Source organism: Erpetoichthys calabaricus, chromosome 2, assembly GCF_900747795.2.
Source record: "Erpetoichthys calabaricus chromosome 2, fErpCal1.3, whole genome shotgun sequence".
NCBI classification, from domain to species: domain Eukaryota; kingdom Metazoa; phylum Chordata; class Cladistia; order Polypteriformes; family Polypteridae; genus Erpetoichthys; species Erpetoichthys calabaricus.
In genome coordinates this window covers 86,599,497-86,619,914 of record NC_041395.2, presented here as the reverse complement: position 1 = coordinate 86,619,914, position 20,418 = coordinate 86,599,497, and the positions used below count along the sequence as shown (strand labels likewise).

General features: G+C 39.2%; 1 protein-coding gene across 1 annotated transcript in view; it reads left to right on the top strand.

Annotated features, from left to right (window-relative positions):
• Positions 1–20,418, top strand: part of LOC114646055 (cytochrome P450 2B4-like) — a 62,499-nt gene that overhangs the window by 13,214 nt on the left and 28,867 nt on the right. Inside the window, exons 3-4 of the mRNA XM_028794037.2 lie at positions 5,610–5,762; positions 15,252–15,412. Of these exons, the coding sequence (XP_028649870.1) occupies positions 5,610–5,762; positions 15,252–15,412 (314 nt within the window). The remainder of the gene's footprint in view (positions 1–5,609; positions 5,763–15,251; positions 15,413–20,418) is intronic.

The window sequence follows — 20,418 nt, the reverse complement described above, 5'->3', positions numbered from 1 at the left end:
AAAGAATCAATTCAGTGGTCAGAGTCTCAAGAAATGTCAATTAAAATAAATGGAAATAGTTAATTAACAGAAAAAACTGGTCACTAATTAAGAAAAGAGTTAGAATGAAAACTTGCAGCCACATTAGCTCTCCAGGGGCCTCATGTATAAACGGTGCGTATGCACAAAAATATTGCGTAAATCCGTTTCCACTCTCAAATCGCTATGTATAAAACCTAAACTTGGGCGTAAAGCCACGCACATTTTCACGGTAACTCCAACCCTGGCATATGCAAGTTCTCCTTTCGGTTTTGCAAACTGGCAGCACCCAGCATCAAAGCAGTGCTACTGTTCCAGTGTGGTTTCCCTTTCTTTTTTACATCCACATCTCTGACGCGGCTTTATAAATACACTGAAATTAACTGCATATTGTTCATTAGTTTAAGGCATCTGATTGTAATTAACCTGTAACAATATAATGGTCCACGGAATGGCCAAACTATTCCAAATACCATAGCTGCTTTAGTGTTGTTACTCTCACTGCACCTTTTTCTTCTACTTTCAGCTGCTCCTGTTAGGGGTTGCCACATCTTTTCCATATTACCCTCACTGCACCACTCGGAGCAGCTGATCAGAAAGAGAATTATCAGCATGCAGAATCAAGCACATGCTGCCTCAGCCATTCGCTATTTGAACTGCTCTCATCCGACAAGCGTTTCAGAGCCTTTCCTATACGGACCTCTCGGTTCAGAAACAGTTTCAGTCCAAGAACTATCAACTCACTCAATCGGTCCATCAAGTGCTCCTTATAGAACTGTTTGTACTTACAAGTACAATTACCTCACTGTAAACTTGTGATACAGTTATAATATTGCACAACCTGCACCACTTTATAAAGCGCATATTTACATATAGATAGATAGATACTTTATTAATCCCAAGGGGAAATTCACATACTCCAGCAGCATACTGATACAAAAAAACAATATTAAATTAAAGAGTAATAAAAATGTAGGTAAAAACAGACAATAACTTTGAATAATCTTAACGTATACCCCCCCGGGTGGAATTGAAGAGTTGCATAGTTTGGGGGAGGAACGATCTCTTCAGTCTGTCAGTGGAGCAGGACAGTGACAGCAGTCTGTCGCTGAAGCTGCTCCTCTGTCTGGAGATGACACTGTTTAGTGGATGCAGTGGATTCTCCATAATTGATAAGAGCCTGCTGAGTGCCCGTCACTCTGCCACGGATGTCAAACTGTCCAGCTCCATGCCTACAATAGAGCCTGCCTTCCTCACCAGTTTGTCCAGGTGTGAGGCATCCTTCTTCTTTATGCTGCCTCCCCAGCACAACACTGCATAGAAGAGGGCACTTGCCACAACCGTCTGATAGAACATCTGCAGCATCTTATTACAGATGTTGAAGGACGCCAGTCTTCTAAGGAAGTATAGTCGGCTCTGTCCTCTCTTGCACAGAGAATCAGTATTGGCAGTCCAGTCCAATTTATCATCCAGCTGCACTCCCAGGTATTTATAGGTCTGTACCCTCTGCACACAGTCACCTCTGATGATCACAGGGTCCAGGAGGGGCCTGGGCCTCCTAAAATCCACCACCAGCTCCTTGGTTTTGCTGGTGTTCAGGTGTAGGTGGTTTGAGTCGCACCATTTAACAAAGTCCTTGATTAGGTTCATTACTCCTCCTCCTGCCCACTCCTGATGCAGCCCACAATAGCAGTGTCGTCAGTGAACTTTTGCAGGTGGCAGGACTCCGAGTTGTATTGGAAGTCCGATGTATATAGGCTGAACAGGACCAGATATATGATGACGATATCATTTTTAAGATGAAATGCAGCAAAATATGTTTATTACATTATACAGATAAAATGCTAATGTCAATTAAATAATCTATATTGTTAATAATTAAACATGTGAGGACATGGTGTTGCAGTTACGATGGTATTTGAGAAACTAGTAAATTAAACGATTTAAAGATGAAGTTTATGATGTTGATTGAAATGGAAATTTCGAGATTAAAGTTGGCATTTCGAGCTTTTTTCTTACTGTACTCTAATAAGCTTTCATATGACACTCAGACGGTGGGCTACAACTTGCCTTTTCACGGCAACTTTGATATCTGACTGCTTCTTTTTTTATTTCAGGCACTGTGCGACTTTGTGAATTTGAGCTTTTCGAGTTTCTCAGACACGCTATGTCACTCGATTAACTTCCTTTTGTTGATTATATCACTGTTTAAACCAACAAATACTACATTTACATTAAAGAAAATAGCTGAGTGAGAGCTGGATTTTATGGTTTTAGGTTTGTTTTTTTAGTACAGCCAGATGGTGGGGTTTGCTGTCTGATGCAAGATTTTGACCAGTCTGTCAATATTTTGTGTATCATTAAAAACAGAAACTTTGTGAGTCTTTTCATATACACTTTAAGCATTAACAAGATATTATACAAAGTTGCACGCATGCACAATTCTTTTTTTTTCTTACTTTAATTTTTGCTGCAGACTTTCATAAGATGAGAATCAGCAGCAGGGTTGTGTACTACAGTAAAATATCAAAGCGAAGATACAAATAAAGTGTGGCATCATGCATTACTGCTTTATTTGAAGCTGGTGTCACTGTAAACAAAGCTCAATGACTTTATTTTAGTGAAGTCGGTTATCATAGTAAAGAATTAAATGTCCATTTTAAAGATGTATGTCATGGTGTTTGAAGGACATACTGTTTCCAGAAATTCTTGTTTTTTGTTACTCTGAGCACTTTTTTTCCTTCCTTTTTTTCTTTGTACTTAAATGCTTCTGTTTTTGTGTGTCAACAATGTCTTTTGAAAGACTACAAGTATAAGCAGTGGAAGTCATAGCCGCGTGTGGTACAATAAGGGCTTCTCTATATAAAATCTAGTGAAGTACATTTGTTAGATCTCTGTGCAAGCAGATGAAAACTTAAATGAAAATGCATTTGAAGAATATTATATTATTTTCCGGGCGGCACGGTGGCGCAGTGGGTAGCGCTGCTGCCTCGCAGTTGGGAGACCTGGGGACCCGGGTTCGTTTCCCGGGTCCTCCCTGTGTGGAGTTTGCATGTTCTCCCCGTGTCTGCGTGGGTTTCCTCCCACAGTCCAAAAACATGCTGGTTAGGTGGATTGGCGATTCTAAATTGGCCCTAGTGTGTGCTTGGTGTGTTTGTGTGTGTCCTGCGGTGGGTTGGCACCCTGTCTGGGATTGGTTCCTGCCTTGTGCCCAGTGTTGGCTGGGATTGGCTCCAGCAGACCCCTGTGTTCGGATTCAGCGGGTTGGAAAATGGATGGATGGATGGATGGATATTATTTTCCATTTTGGGAAATATTTAATTAAATGTGGTACTCCATCAGCAGAGGCACAGAAGAATGTTTTAGAGAAGCTGATTTTAAAAAAAAATCAGTTTATGACTTTATAACGTGTTTAAATAGTGTATAAGTTCTGGCAAAAATATACTCTGGCATCATTTTGATTAGTTATATATCATACCATGCATACATGAATCATATAAACATCACAAAAACTTGTCAGGGAGAGAGTCTAGTAAAATGTAAGTTTCTGCTAGTAGATCATATAAAGAACAAAGTCCAGTTTACCAGATGTAAATGTTTTTGTTTTCATAGTGTAACACCCAGGCTAGATAAGCATAAAGAAACGGCTTCACAGGGCTCTTTGAGAACTTTAGTAGATAAATGAAAAGGGCTGCTTGGTGACAGTGTTGTGAGCGGGTGGATTTGAATGAGTGACTGGGTGTGGAGAGGACTTGTGGGAGTGGGAGAGAGAGAGTGAGAGAAATAGAAAAGGAGATTGCAGGGACAGCCAGTGAGAACAGATCACAGTGATCCTGTAGTTTGTTGTTTTAGTGGTGACTTCTGTTGCCCTAGAATAGGGATCAAGGCTCCGGCCACAGTAAAATAAAATAAGTGTCTTTAGGCAGAAAAAATCAGTGCTTCATGTCTTTCATTCTGGTGCTTGTCACAGCATTCATTCTCTACAGGACTCAATTTTTTTCTTTAAAAGCTGAGCACTGGTACTCAATGAACCATCTAATGAAGAAAATGTGTGAACTGCCTTATCAATACACTTTTGAAGCCCCAAGTTACACATAACGGTTGCAGAGTCTAGTGTCTCATATTGCAGAGGTGTGTCAGCTAATTACAAAGAATTACTCGCGACGGACGGTTTTGAAGCAAATTAGTGGAAGTGTTATTTTGGAAAAACTACTGCTTCTTCTAGAATTTATTGTTTTGGTGTGACTACTACTGGCTATTGACAGACTCTGGTCATTGCTTGCAGCAGCCAAGCTGACTTAATGCAAATACATTTTTCTGTCCCAACATTCACTTTAGTGCACACACGTGTTTAATGCATTTGCCCATACACAACTCACCCTATGTTAATCTATATATTGAGGCATGATTGAAGATACATTGTAATTAATTCACAAAAAACAGTATTAAACTAGCATGTAAAATGTATGTCCTATGTAATTGATATCGAGGCATCAGACATACAATCTTACCAACACGGTAAAATTCTTGTGTAAAGGAATAAATCTTCTTCTTTTTTCGGCTGCTCCCATTAGGGGTTGCCACAGCAGATCATCTTGTTCCATTTCTTCCTGTCCTCTACATCTTACTCTGTCACACCCACCACCTGCATGTCCTCTCTCATCACATCAATAAACCTTCTCTTAGGCCTTCCTCTTTTTCTCTTACCTGGCAGCTCTATCCTTGGCATCCTTCTCCCAATATACTCAGCATCTCTATCCTTTGTATTTATTTTATATCTCACAGGCAACATTTGAGTTTGGCTCAGTAGCACTCAATGTCAGGCCACAATTGATATCAAATCAATTGATTTGATTGATCAAATTGATATGGAGGTGCTAGACATGCTTACTATGTATGCATTGCCTTCAGTTTTTAAAAGCATCCTAAAAAGAACAGTTCAGTGATGAACACACAAAAGCAGTACACTGTCTCTGGAATCACATATGGAAATTTTGATTAAATTATCTAAAACCTGATGCCTCTCTTGAAAGGACCCTGCTTGTGGTTTTCCAGTATTGTTTTGTTGGCTTGTTGTTTTTCTGAATTACACTTAATCATGCTTGATCTACAGCTGTATCCAAATGCTTTCACTTTAGAAACTGCAAATTTAAAAAAAAAAGTAAATGTTATTTGTAAAAAAAGAAATAGATTTCTAGCCAGTGGCACACTATTTCCAGGTCCATTATGTGATTATCTGTTACTCACATCTATTCTTTCTTTCAACAAATTCTGTAATCGCATAACATCACCCTATTGTTATAATTGGCACTGATTTTACATCATCTTTAAACTATCATTGGATGTCCTTATGACTTTACTGTACTGGCTGACTATTGTATATTTAGGCCATCATACATTAACATTCATTGTTTTCAGATAGTGTGCTCTACAGTAGAGGGTGCTGCAGCATTGGGATTGCCTTCCTTTCCTAAGCAGTAGTTTACTAAATTAGATTAGCATTAAGTAACTGTTATTTTGTGTAATATGTTTCAGTAAATAGTAGTAAAATGAAAACTCACTAGACACCAAAATATCTCTTATTTCCTCAGGTATAGTTATGGCACCCTATGGCATACCTTGGAAGAAACAGCGAAAATTTGCCCTCCAAACCTTGCGTAATTTTGGCCTTGGAAAGAAATCACTGGAGGAACGAATTTCTGAAGAGGCTGTGTTTTTAATCGAGGAATTGCAAAAGGAGTCAGGTACACTTTCATTTTGCTCTAATTAAAATTATATTGGTTTTTCTTCAGGAAAAATATGTCTTTGTTTATATTTTAGTGCTGCTGTTTGATTCACTACATTTGGTTAAATATTTTTGATTTTAGATGTTACATAACTTCATTCCAGTATGTCAGTAAAATAAGACAGAGTGTTTAAAGTGTCTCAGTGTCATATTTTTATGTTACAAAAATATGATCATAAAAATCAGGTGCAATAGTAAATAGTATTTAATACAAAGGAAGTATAACTGGCCAACAACACAGTAGTCATTCACTCTCTGACAGCTCTGTGCAGCGCTATTATATGGCTGGGAATTGCGTTTGTCTGGACTAGGGTGAAAGGACTGACACTGAATGGAAGCGAAATAAAATATTATGGAGAATCAGTTTAATGTGGAGAGCAAAGAAGATTTTACTGTAAAGTACACAAATGTAGTACAGAAATTAGTAAAGTCTGCTTTAAATGTTCATGGATGGACAGTGGTGCAGTGGTTGTTGCTGCTGCCTAACTGCTGCAGGAGACTGGCATATTCTCCTTAGCCAGACACTGTCAGTGTGAAGTTTGCATATTTTGCTTGTTGCCTGCTTGTTTCACTGGATGCACAAGTTTTCTCTGCATGTCCTCAAAGTTAATTAATGGCACAGAATTGGTCCAAAGTGAGAGTGAGTGTTTATGTGAGTGTGCTAATGGATATATCTGTCCATATGCTACTTTAGCCTTCTAAATCCCATTCTAGGCTGGAAGCTAGCTAGCTCTTGGGGGTTTCAGTTGCAAACACACTTGCATTAAAGCAGTTTTAGAGTTGGCTATTGATGTAATGGAATTCTTTGAATTGAGAAAGGAAACCAGAGGCATGTAGATAAGAGGACATACACGCAGCAGACATTCTATCCCAAATCAAATCTGAATCCAGGACACTGTCGCTAGCAAGGTACTCGTAATACAACAAAATTATGAAACAGTGCATTATAACATAAGAAAGTTTGCTCGAATACATCATAAAACATAGCAATCAAATACAGATTTCGTGCAACAATAAGGCTACAATTGCTGTACATAAGAAATGGAAAAAGGTAATTTGCCACAATTTACAGTGCAGCAAATGCATGTTCACTTCTTTCTCATTAAAATAACGTACTTAAATCTCCTTAATCCAGTTCAGGATCATAAGAAGCATCATTCTCAAAGCAGGAACCAATCCATACTCTCACTGAGCCAAATCAGAAATAAAATGTATCAATCATTTATATCTTTGGGAAAAGGAAGGAAAATAGGAATACTTAAAGACCAAAAGTGGTGGGATGACATGGGGAGAACATGCATCCTTCACTTGGACAGGTTCAAATCAAGATGTCACTCTTACATAAAATATTGGTATCTTTTTTTTTTTTTTTTTAAATGAAGTTAATTATGTAGCATTGACCTTGGTTTATATCTGGTGCAAACCATTCATAGGCAAATGTATTGAGCTTCATTTAATGAATAACAAAACAAAGAAAAACATTACAAAAAAAATACACTCTGCATCCTTAAAATCTAAATAAAGTAATACAGTGTGTTTGGAATGGTACGTGCTGTTTTTTTGAGAAGGGTAAGTCGGGTAGCTTGTCCTTCAAGATCATACAGCAGATGCTTGTATTTTAAAAATTCAACTTCTTTATTATTCTAATTGAAACTGAATTAAAAATTAAAAAAGAAAGCCCCTGTAAAGTAATATCCATATTACTAAACGAGAATGGTAAACCGGATGGACGCAGGGACATCCGGCCATGGGCCGTGGATGCAAAAGACGTACTGCGCAGGCGCCCCCACAACCCCCCCCCCCAAGCAACGGAAACCGGATGGAAAGCAACGTAAAATAAGACATGAGGCGCGCACGGAACACACACAAAGAAGAGGATTGAGACCCACGACACACAAAGCCCCCCTCCAGTAACTGAAATAAGAAATGAGGCGACGCGCCCCTAGAAAACCAAAAAGAAAGGAGTCAGACGCAAGCGCCACATAGCACACGAAACGGTACGCACACAAAAAAGAAGATTCAGACCCACCACACACAAACACCCCCTCCACTAACAGAGATAAAAAAAGTGAGGCTACGCGCCAAGAAAAAGTGTCTCGGCTCCAAAAACGCAAAGCTCAAATAAGCAAGGGTTCAAAACGAAACACCTCGAGTCTCACAGATTAACCGACATACAAAAACGGGCAAGGCTCAATACAAACAATGAACGCCGTAAACTGCAACGGGCTTCTCACACAGCACAGGCAAATCCATTACAGCTCCAGAATAGCACGTCCCAAATCCTGCACATACAATGACGCGCCTCTCAAACGGCACAAGCAAAACATACACGTCAAGGACATCAACGACAGACACCTGCTAAACGATTGCGCCAGTTAGCTGACAACACGTTCAATAATAAGTCCACTATTCATGAAAATTCATTGGGATTAATGAATGTCATTTGCAATCATTGTCATTCACTTAACTTCCCTGAAGAAACAACTGGCAATACAAGTAATGAATTTACACGTTGTTGTCAAAAGGGTCAAATTAGACTGCCTCCTTTACATTCATATCCTGCATATCTACAGAAGCTTCTAACTAACGAAGTACCTGAAACTAAAAACTTTACGAACTGCATTAGATCCTACAATAGTTCATTTGCTTTTGCATATACTGGAGTAAATATCAGGCCACCAGAAGGCAATGGCCCATACTGGTTTCGCGTATGTGGACAAATATTACATCGCATTGGAACAGTGCACCCTGAAACAAATCAAGAACGCAAATATGCACAAATCACGTCGGCACCTACAACAAGCTTCTGAAACCGCGGAAGAAAAAATGTCTCGGCTCCAAAAACACATGTCACTCCTTATTCAAAATACCGGTCCCAATCACAGAAACATCGGTATCCACTATGAAAATGAACAGTAACAATGCACGTGACATCCGTCTTGCCACACTATTAATTATAGATGAATTTACAATGGCATCCAGTCACTTACTCAACACCATTGATAAACTTCTACAAACGTTGATAAATAATAATACACTATTCCCTTTGGAGGAAAGGTACTGTTATTAGGAGGAGATTTTAGACAGTGCTTAACTATTGCACCACATGCAATGCGCTCAGCTATTGTTCAGTCCACCTTAAAATACGCGGACAATTGTCATTGCGTTGATGAATAATCATTTTCCCTTTGGAGGAAAGGTACTTTTATTAGGAGGAGATTTTAGACAGTGCTTAGCTATTGCTCCACATGCCATGCGCTCAGCTATTGTTCAGTCCACCTTAAAATACGCGACGACGTCATACATAAACAACAAGAGAGCGAACTACAATACATATACAGGCGCGAGACCTGATGGGTGATAATACGAAGAAACGAACAGTCCGCATATTAACAGTGAGTGCGATCCTCCTTATTACTTATCCATATTCCTAACAATACAGATCAAACAAGTCATCAATTCACGATCACGGGTACAAAACTAGACGGCTCGAGTAACGGGACCACAAACACGCACCCGCATCAAAAAAAAAAAAATTCACGTCACCTACAACGCGCTTCAAAAAAATGTTACGCGAACAATTGGCATTGCTTTCAAAAGATACACTTAGTACAAAACATGCGATGTCCAGATCCCGAATATAACAATTGCTTATTACAACTGAGAGATGGTACACTCACCAATACAGATGTACTTCACCCAGGTATTATTACAATTCCTCAACCCTTTATCTGCGACGACTTACTTACAGAGATATTTGGAACAGCAATCTCATTAGACCAAATACCCCTTTTAACACAACGGACTATATTCTGTCCAAAAAATATTAATGTTCATCACATTAATAACCAGATCATTTCATTACTTCCTGGAGAGGCACGGCTCTTTCTAAGCTCTGACAAACTTGACTCTGATGACGACAATGACCATCTTAATTTCCCCTTAGAATATTTGAACACTATTAACGCAGCCGGATTTCCACAACACAATCTTAGCCTTAAAAACGGAACAATAATCATGCTATTAGGAAACCTTAACACTACACAGGGTTTATGCAATGGTACACGTTTAGTCATCAACACCATGACACACAATGTTATTCAAGCAACAGTTCTTACAGGATCACATGCTAACAATACTGTTCTAATTCCTAGAATTGACCTTACAAGTTCTAACCTGGAATTACCTTTTACACTTAAACGGCGACAGTTCCCCATTACACCTGCCTTTCCCATGACCATCAACAAATCACAAGGACAAACCATGGACAAGGTTGGCATCTACCTCTCTGAGCCCGTTTTTGGACATGGGCAACTTTATGTGGCCTTCTCACGAGTTCGACGTTCATCTGACGTTAAAGTTAAGGTCATAAATGCTCCATGCCAAGGAATACTCATTCAAGGACAAGACACCATCTTTTCTACTAATGTTGTGTACAAAGAAATTTTCCAATAAACCTTTACATTGTACCAAACACTGAATTGTTTGCTTCCTATATGCGTCATCTACACCTTCACACTATGCTATATCTCATTCATACATCACGCTCTTTGTAATTTCCCAACACCAGGGGTTGGCGAGCGAAGCGAGCAGGGGGCGGAGCCCCCTAGTTAGTTAAAGAAGCTTCTCCATCCTGCTTGTGCATACTGCATGCCTATAGCAAAAATCAATGAAATATTTTGAACCAGTAAACCCCTGATTCTCTAAAGAATTGCAAATCTTAATATGGCATTTACTTTCTGTTCCCTCCAATCTTTGTAGGGATGAAAAATCATGGAGGGTGGGAGCATCCTGGGAAAGTTGTCATTTAATTAAATAAATATATTTGTAGTAAAGCTGTTTCTTTTTGGAGCTGTGACTCCTTTGGTTCTGGTGTTTCAGAAGCGCGTTGTAGGCACCTTCGTTCATTGTTTTTATCCATGCAGTCTCGTTTTTATTTTTCTATGGGTGTGTTGTTAGCTAGAAGTCGTTTGCTCTTAGAAATCATAATTAAACTTACTTTTAACACTGAATTACCCTAATGTGATTCAAATAAGCCACACTGACAGCTGCCACACTGAGTGCTGGCACAATGGATTAGAGCACACTGACTGGTGGCACTGTGTAGTGGAGTAGCTGCTGGTAGTGTGGAGTGCAGAACACTGACCGGTGGCACTGTGGAGTAGCTGACTGCTGGCACTGTCAGTAGTCACCACTACCTGAAGTTTAAATACATAGACATATATAGATAGATGGTGCATTCACTGTGTTTCCCAGTAGACACGATACGTCAGCGCATCAGCCTTATTGCGAGTGGCAAAAGTGCCATTTAAACTAATATAGGTAGACGTGGAAACCGGGTTTTCTGATGAAAAAACAATAACGTTTAAAACAGTATCGTTTACATACAACAGATTTTGGCGAATCGTTTAAATGCAATTATTTATATCCATTTATACATTAATAATGGCAATTATTAAATAATAATAATTATAACTAGCCAACCCACGGCGTACCTTACGCTGCATAATCAGGCCGCTTTTTTAATGATTTTTAAGCACAGGGAGAAAGTTAACATTTGAAAAATCGGAAATGTATTAAATCACCAAGAAAAGTAACATTTCATGTGCCCACCCCCAACTCGTCACCTGAGTCATTTTCCTCTTTGCACAGTCCATATGCACGTGTGAGTCACGTAGACTTTTCATTGTTGTTTGCGGTTTTGGCTGCTTTTCTATATATAATCCACCAAGTCATCCGACCATGGTAGTACTGAGTGGGGGCGTACAAAGGGCAGGGACATAATCAGTGCGAGCGTATGAGCCACTAGCCATGTTTTTGAAAGTTTGGCCCTGTGCCTTATTAATTGTCATCGCAAAAGCAAGTCTAACAGGAAATTGTCTTCGTCTTAAAGTAAAAGGCAAATTATCCGCGACAAACTGTTTTACACGCTGCATACCAACTCGCGGTGTAGTATACGCCGCATAATCACGCTGCTTTTTTAATGTTTTTTAAGCAGAGGGAAAAAAATGAACATTTGCAAAATCCGTAACGCTGCTTTCAGTAAGTATAATGCACACGCGTTTATTTTGTCAGCCACTTTTTGCTAGCCGTCTTTTCTGGTTTGGGCCGCTTTTACAGTGTTACCGCTTGTGTATATTAAATCTTGAAATCCTTCAAGTAACTAATTAACTAATACCCACCCACCCAGCTTGTGTGAAAAAAATGCGCCTGTTCTTTCATCATTTTGTTGCAGCCTATCAAAGACTTGCTGATCATGTTTTGTAGACTCAATATATATTGGCTTTTCACTCAGCGCGAGGGTGCGCATTCATCTCGGATTATTACATCCTGCTAGACTAATCTGCTACACGGCTGCGTTTGAAAAACCGACTTATCCCGGATGAGTTTCACCGGCATTAATGATTAGGAATCTGGTTGGAGCAAAACCCTGCAGCCACAGGGGTTCACCAGGACCGAGTTTGGGAAACACTGCTGAACACAGACGAAACCGACTCAGGAGAGGAGTTGGGGCGGGCAAAGTGGTTGCAGCTATTGATTATTCAGTGTTGTTTGCCTGGGTGTCTGATCTGCTCAACAGGATCATAAATAAAAGGAAAACAATGTGAAGGCAATGTCACAGGTGATCCTGTGGTATAGCGGGTCCACAGCTCCCCTTCAAAAGCCCATTTTTAAATAAATAATCATCGCACTCATAGTGTAGCGAGGGGCGTGGAAGTGTGGCTGAAACGGTTTCCGGGTAGACTCATGCTGCAGGCATTTCTCCCCTGTGCAGCGTGTGAGCGAGTGAGGAGAGAGAGAGAAAGCCGGTACGTTAGAGTGAGTGAGAGCAGGCTCGAAGGCAATGTGTTCCTGTGGTATAGCGGGTCCATTGCTCCCCTTCAAAAGGCCATTTTTAATCAGGCGACTGACAGTAGTGGAGTCAGGCACAGAGAAGGTCAGCTGCAGAGAGAGCGTCTCGACTGTTGCAGGGCCTGAAGCAGGTGAGACGCTAATGAAAAAGAGGCACAGGGCTTAGTGGTTTTTAAAGACTGCTTCCTTCATTGTGTTTTAACTTCAGTTTTAAAGGATTGCGCGGCTCTCTCTTGCGCTGCCTGTGTGTGCCTCTGTCTCTCTGTGGCGCTGCCTCTGTGTGTGTGCGTGGCTCTCTCTCGCGCGCTGACTGTGTGTGCCTCTGTCTCTCTTTGGCGCTGCCTCTGTGTGTGTGCGCGCGTCTCTCTCTCTCGCGCTGCCTGTTTGTGCCTCTGTCTCTCTCTGGCGTTGCCTCTGTGTGTGTGTGCGCGGCTCTCTCTCTCGCGCTGCCTGTGTGTGCCTCTGTCTCTCTCTGGCGTTACCTCTGTGTGTTTGTGCGCGGCTCTCTCTCTCGCGCTGCAAATGTGTGCCTCTGTCTCTCTCTGGCGCTGCCTCTGTGTGTGTGTGCGGCTCTGTCTCTCTGGCGCTGCCTCTGTCTCTCTGGCGCTGCCTCTGTGTGATGAAGAGTCAACGTGACTCAGAGCTGCAAGTGGACTGTGGCACAGACAAACAGAAATGATGGCATGTTTTCCGAGGTGTCGCGTCCGAGTTGGTGGGCGTGGCTCTGTGATTTTTTCGTCGTATCCAATGGTCTAAGAGTTGGTGGGCGTGGCTTCTTCCTGCGTGCGCCATTGGCGTCTTACTTGTCGGCGGTTTAGTGAATCCACGCCCCTTCCGGCGTGCTTTCCATGAGTGGCTACTTGTCTCCCGGCTTAGTGAATTATATATATAGATAATTATTATTATTAACCATTCCTCCCATATAAGTAACATTTCGGGGACTGCCTTCTTCTATCTTCGAAACATTTCCAGACTTTGTCCTGTTCTTATGCAACACAGTACTGAAGTATTGTTTAATGCCCGAGTCACGTCATGTACAGATTACTGTAATGCTATTCTATCTGGCATCCCACAAAAACGTATCCATCGCTTAGAACTTCTTCAAAATTCTGCTGCCAGGATAATATCCTGCTGTTGTAAATCCACTGAACATATTACACCTATTCTCTCTCAACTTCACTGGCTCCCTGTTAACTACAGAATACAATACTAAATACCGCTCTTAACATTTAAAGCGCTCCACAACCTCACTGATCTCCTCCAGACTTACACTCCTCTCGCTCACTCAGATCTTGTAATTTGAGAGTATTCAGTCTGGCAATATGGTGCAGCCTTAGTTTGTGGAAGACAGACACAACTAAAGACATGAGCATAAAATGATGGTTGTCAGTTATCAAAATGTGTTTTCTAATGTGCTCCTTGAGAAAAAACATCATCAAGTTTGAGAAATGTTAACAGCTAACAACAATCTACATAGTGACTAAATACGTTTAGCCAAAACGTTGTTTGGAGGCTCACTTAAGCACATAAATGCATAGCTTTGCTAGCTTAGCCTGGCTTGGCTAAGGTAAAGATTATAAAACGGGATTTTCTAACGGCCAAATATAACCAAAACAATTATTCAGCCTTACCTATGAAATGTAATCCCCCGGGATCTGGTTTGGAGCGTACAGCGGTTAGTACAATCCCAAGCAGCACATTATTCATTACTTCACTCCACAGCAATGCCACTCACAATATGGCGGCGATGTTGACGTACGATTCTGCTAGTCATGAGGTGTCTAGTTATTCTATGTCTATGTTTAAATATGTCACCATGGCAACTTGTTGGCGTGCACGCTTTACCTCAAGTTTAGTTTACAGGTTGTGTTGTTTGGGCGCCACTTACTGATTTTGGGAAGCCGCTGGGTTTGACTCTTGGGCGCTGTGCGAGTGCGCTTTTGGCACGGGTTGCGTCTGGCATCCGTGCATATATACAACCTTCGTAAACATTACTAAACGAAGGTTTTATATGCGGTGGTATGCGCATTCGGGCGGCGGTTGTATTGTGACCTGAAGTTTAGTTTACAGGTTGTGCTGTGTTGTTTGGGCGGTACCTACTGAGTCTGGGAAGCCGCTGGGTTTGACTCTGGGGCGCTGAGTCGCAGTGCGCATGCGCTTCGATGCGTCTGGCGTCTGGCATCCGGCGTCCTGTGTCTGTGCATATATACAACCTTTGTTTAGTAATATAGATAAGGAAGGAACCCACCCTGGATGGGTTGCTAGTCCATTACTGGACCCACTTGCATGCACAGCTAACCGTATGGGGTGTTATATTCTGCCTAATACATGCATCTTTGGAGTACCCAGGAAAACCCCTTGCCCACACTGTGAAAATGTGCAAACTCCACACAGACAATGACCAGGCACCTCCATGTCACCCTGAAAAAGACAAATTATTAAAATGTGTGCACCAGATATAATGACAGACGTCCTCCTAAGTGTTTTAATGAACCAATTTTTAAGACTTATTTTAAAAATAGTTCTGATGGATATTTGCCAGATGTAATATGATTAGTGAATGTATTTTTGTTCTTGGTGTCCTTCTATTTTAAAGGCAAAGCATTCAATCCTCATTCCACCATCAACAATGCTGTGTCCAATATCATTTGCTCCATTGTCTTTGGGAACAGATTTGATTACGATGATGAGAAGTTCAAGTACCTCCTACGCCTTGTGAATTCCAATGTCCAGAATGTTGGCTCTCCGGCTGCTCAGGTCTGCAGTTGTCCGTTGTTCATTTTGCAATGTCTCTACCTTTAATCTCCAGAAATGTACATTATGGATGCTTGAAGCAGAAATAAATTTGAATACTGTATAGCAGATACAATAGCTAGCATACTAACAAATCTAAAGGAGTCTTAGAGTTTTATAAAGTGAATGCTATAATCATGAATAAGCGTTTGCAGACAGTTCTGCAGAATGGAATTATAATATTAAGAAGGCTGGCTTTAAAAGTTATCGTTTGTCAGTATGGAAAGATGCAAAGAGGAGTGATGTAGGAGGCTTGATTGTAAGGCTTTCGAATAAATATGGGGGTCTAGATGATTATTTAGTGTAATTGGGCATACATAATAACAACATCTCATGGGTTTTAGTTTTCAAGTCCTTAAGGATAGGTTTGGTATTTTTTGTGTCTTGCGATTACAAACACATTGTAAAATAGTTTAAACATGTAAATTTTGAGCAGAAAAACACCAATATTATTAGATTCAGCCATTTTAAAAAGAAGACCATACATTCATGGTAGCCTAGCAGTCTTCCTGTGCAACAACTTTTCACTACTTTGGGGATGGTTTCCTTGCAAAAGACCAAATCACAATAAATGCTTCATGCCTTATGGTTGGTCTTGTTATGATATACTTACGAATTTATACGAAAACTCACACAAGCAAATAGAAAATGTATCCTTACCTAAAAAAATAGTACCTGGAATATGTGATAAAATGATTGTTTCTAGAGCCCTTTTGTTGTCACAAACATGCATCAGAAATACAGAAGGCACGGATCAATACTCAACAACTGTCTTGGCTTGAAAAATGGACGTGTTTGGTAAGTTTTTAAGCTTTTCCTTCATCCCTCATACCCTCCATTGTAAAGTGGCAGCACAGGCAAGATATTTTGCAACATTTATAGAAAGTGCTTAACTTTTGAACACAATTTTACATGGAAAATGCCTGTATACCATGTTTGTGAAGAAATAAATTCGACATGAAAAATACTGAACTTATCCTTTAATATACCTGAGGCTGGATCTATTAGTTAGCATATTTGCTGATTGTGTGAGAAACTGATGATTGGTTAAGTAGACATGGATCGTGCCTACAATTATAAGAAGTTTTTTTCATTTATTACTTTACATGTATCATACCTTTCAATTTCTAACACCAGTACCAGACATTTTTTTGCACATTATATTAAATTGTATTACATATCTAGTGATGGTTAGACATGATATTTTGATGCTGGGTCATGTGTTTTACATTGCAAGACTCTTAGATTGTAGATGCACAGTATCACCCATCCATAACTCTTATCAGACCTGCTCTGTGGCATATTCCTAACACTTGCAAGCTTCTTCACTTTAGCTTACAGTGCAGTGTCTTAACCATCCACAAGATGGAGTACAGAGTTTTGAGAAAAATCCTACATTTTTGTTTAAAATTCTTAAGTGTATTTTTTATTGTATTTTATTGGTTTCCAAAGTAAGTACAACTGTGTAAAATTAAATCTGAAAATATAAATTATACAGTTGCATTCTTTGAAACACAATAAAATGATCAATTTAAGGAATACTGTATGTGTCCATTTCCTTTCACAGGTTATAAATAAATACAAATCTTTAGTCCCATTGCATTATATTGGAAGACTATATATAAAATAGATGATTAAGATTTATTTTAATTATATTTCACAAATTTTCAATGTCAACAAGTCACCATAAAATATACATATGACAATAATGACCCTACAAACCTATGTAACCTACCATATACAATTCAGAAGATATACAATAATTCTTAACAGGACAAATTTGTATCCATTTGTGTATCCATTCTCCTTTGAACACAGTAAAATCCAATCTTGAATTTATATTTGTTGTTGTCAACTGTTTTCTCTTTTCTTTTTAACTTTAGATTTTAGTTAAAAGTCTCAGATTCTGCAGGTAGTGGAGAAAGTCTGTAGTGTCTTGTGTGGAATTAACTGACATTTGCAGATTACCTTATAAGTGTTACAAAGGAAAACCAAAGGTAGTATGTGTGTGTGTGTGTATTTGTTTTAATGGGCTAATGCCCTTTCCAGGAAGGGTTTTTGCCTCATTCTGTTATTGCAAGGAAAGACCCCAGCATCCCATGAATCTGAATCAAAACAGATGAATTAAGAAAACAGTCAGACAGATACTTGAGTGCTCCAAATTGTCTGTTAAATCTTTTGTTAGATTTTTTTGTAATATAAATTTGCTCATCTGTCCATCCATCTGTCTCTTCCCTGCCATGCATCTGACGCTGCATGGATCAATTCTGGCTTTCCTGAAATGGAACGAAATGCAGTCATTAAGCATATTTTGGTTCAGACGTTATTTAAAGCTTACTCATTGCTGTAAAGAAATAAAAATTTGTGCAGATGCTAAAAATAGTATAAATGCATAATATACTGAAGTATTTAGTTTTTTCGTTATGAAAGGAGCTATGCAAATTATACATTAATTTATTAATTCAGTTACAGCAAATACATATACTGTAGTATATTCAAATGCATTAGGCTTTTTTCCTTTGGTGTAACATAACATTTCTGTTTAAGTGGTGTAACAGTGAGGGGGCACTAACATTGAGACCCACATGCCTCAATTTTTACTATTACGTTACCTTTGAGCTGAGTTAGAGAACAGTAAGATTAAGAATTCAGAACAGGTATTTAATTCCTTATCTAAATATAACAGAGGAATAAACTAAGGGAAAAAGCAAGTAGCAAATAAACAAGTAAAAAACAATCATTCAACCCGACTGACCCTAACTAAACAGGTTTTGTTCTGTCTAACAGTGAAGGGTTTATTTCTTTCACACCAGTCAACCCCAGTTCTACTAACCTCTATTCTGTAATTCTATCTTTATCACTTCTTTTTCCTGTTCATGGCCTTTTCACTTCACCTTTCTCTTTCTTTGGTACATAAAAATGCCTGTCACAAGCTCTCCTCCCAGCTGTACTCTTTACCAAAGCATTTTTGTATCCTTAAACTCCATTTCAGTTTTGGATAGGCCATGGAATAACTTCCAGAGTCAGGGCAGTCTTCCTTTTGCTCAAAAGACACCAGGCTGAACCTCTCTAGTGGCCCTTGTGCTGCTGCTTAACTTTCATCTTGAACCAGCTCAACCTTGTGCTGCCTAAGCCTTCCAATACTCTCGAAGAGCATGGTTCCTATTGTAGCTCATCTTTCACTTGTGTTATCAGAGTGACAATGAGACCCTTTCTGTTTTCTCCTGTTATTGTATGCCTCTTGTTGGCATAGATTTCATTGGCATTTCTTCTCTGGTCTCTCTTTCTCCCTTAGAGGGTTATACAACCCTAAAAGATGATGGGGCACACGCCACTTAGCACCCTGGGGGAGACTACCCAGCTTATGGCCATGTCAGATATCTCTCTGTATTTAGCTGATGCCCCTGCCAAATGGTACCAATCACCTCAACCTCTACTACCTTCTGGCAGACCATTTCTTAATCCTGTTAGGACAACCTGCATCCTCATCATTGCTGGAATCTCTCTTTTTCTCTTTAACAATAAGCCTTTGCTCAATTCTGACCATTTTCTTTGCTACCCTGGCTACCTGCAGTGCATTCATTTACCATCACAGACACTAAATACTTTTGCTGTATTTTGCTTTCAATGCACTTTGAAATACTGTTTCATTTACATACATATCAGCTGCAATTATCTAAACTACTTCAGTAATATGCATTTTTAATTAAAAAAATCTTATTTTTTGTATTGTCATTCACAGCTGCCAAGTGATAAATATGATAAAGGAATTGCCTCCATATGCTTCCATAAACTTATGTTCAAAACAGTAACTAGTCTTCCATATACTTTATGTTAAACAATGATTTTTGCCATAAAGCAGTACAAGCTCAATTTGGTTCCATTAATAAGGCATATGTAATGAATCAATAAGTAGTGTATTTTCCATTTGTTCTAGTGCATTTGCTCACTCGCATCAGTGTGACATTCTCAGCATGAAAGACAAGAATATGACAGATTTGAACTCTCTTTCCAGCTGAAATTTAATTTGGATCACCTCTCATCTTTGTTGTGATTATAATGTTAACAGTTTTCTGATTGTGCAATCAGAGTGATCATTACAATAAATGTACATATAAATTGGATTATTCAGAGAACTATCATGTTATATTTTCTAAAAGTTTGTATTTGTTGTGTAGCACACAATACAGGCTAATGAATAGTTAAATGTATTTATAGTTTTTTATTTTTTATTATTAATTTTAACATAACAATTCACATAACTGTAGCTGATATGCTGAACTGTAATATAAGTGCTTTATAATTATTTTCAAATTCTTCTTTCTGCTAAAAGGATAGAACAAGAGCAGAAGAGACTATAGTAAAAGGTATTATGGAGAAAAATGAGGGTGAATGATTTGAAATGGCTGTATTTGTTTAGTGATTTCTATGAAGATTGCTTGTTGTGGATAACCTTAATGTTGGGGTACCATATGTTGACAATTTTTTAAATTATTGATGTTTGCGTAAATTTTATTTTATCTAATTTTAAGTAGTAAATAACATTTTCACAATTGGACTGTAGGAGGCAGATTTGGATTCTTTCAGTTAAATTCTGCTACATACAGAAGTTCTGATGAATTCTACACAGAGTATGCTGTCCCATTATGTGCATTCCACACATTCATTTGCCCTTTCCAAAATCATGTCATTCCACTCAGGGGCAATCAGGACATTTTGAATTCCCAGTTGACTTTTAGTTGTGAAAATGGTTTAAGCGTATAACAGCAAAAATCAGGTTTTCTTTGTCTTGAGATGCTGAACTTTTTCTGTTTGCTCATGTTGTAGATTGTAGCATAGTACGGGCTAAATCAGTAAATGAATAAATAAAACAAACTCTACTAGTAATAACAATTATTTGAATTGGAGATTTCAGGGTATAAGGACAGTGGACAACAGCACATGCAGTGGATTAAGATTATGAAATCTTT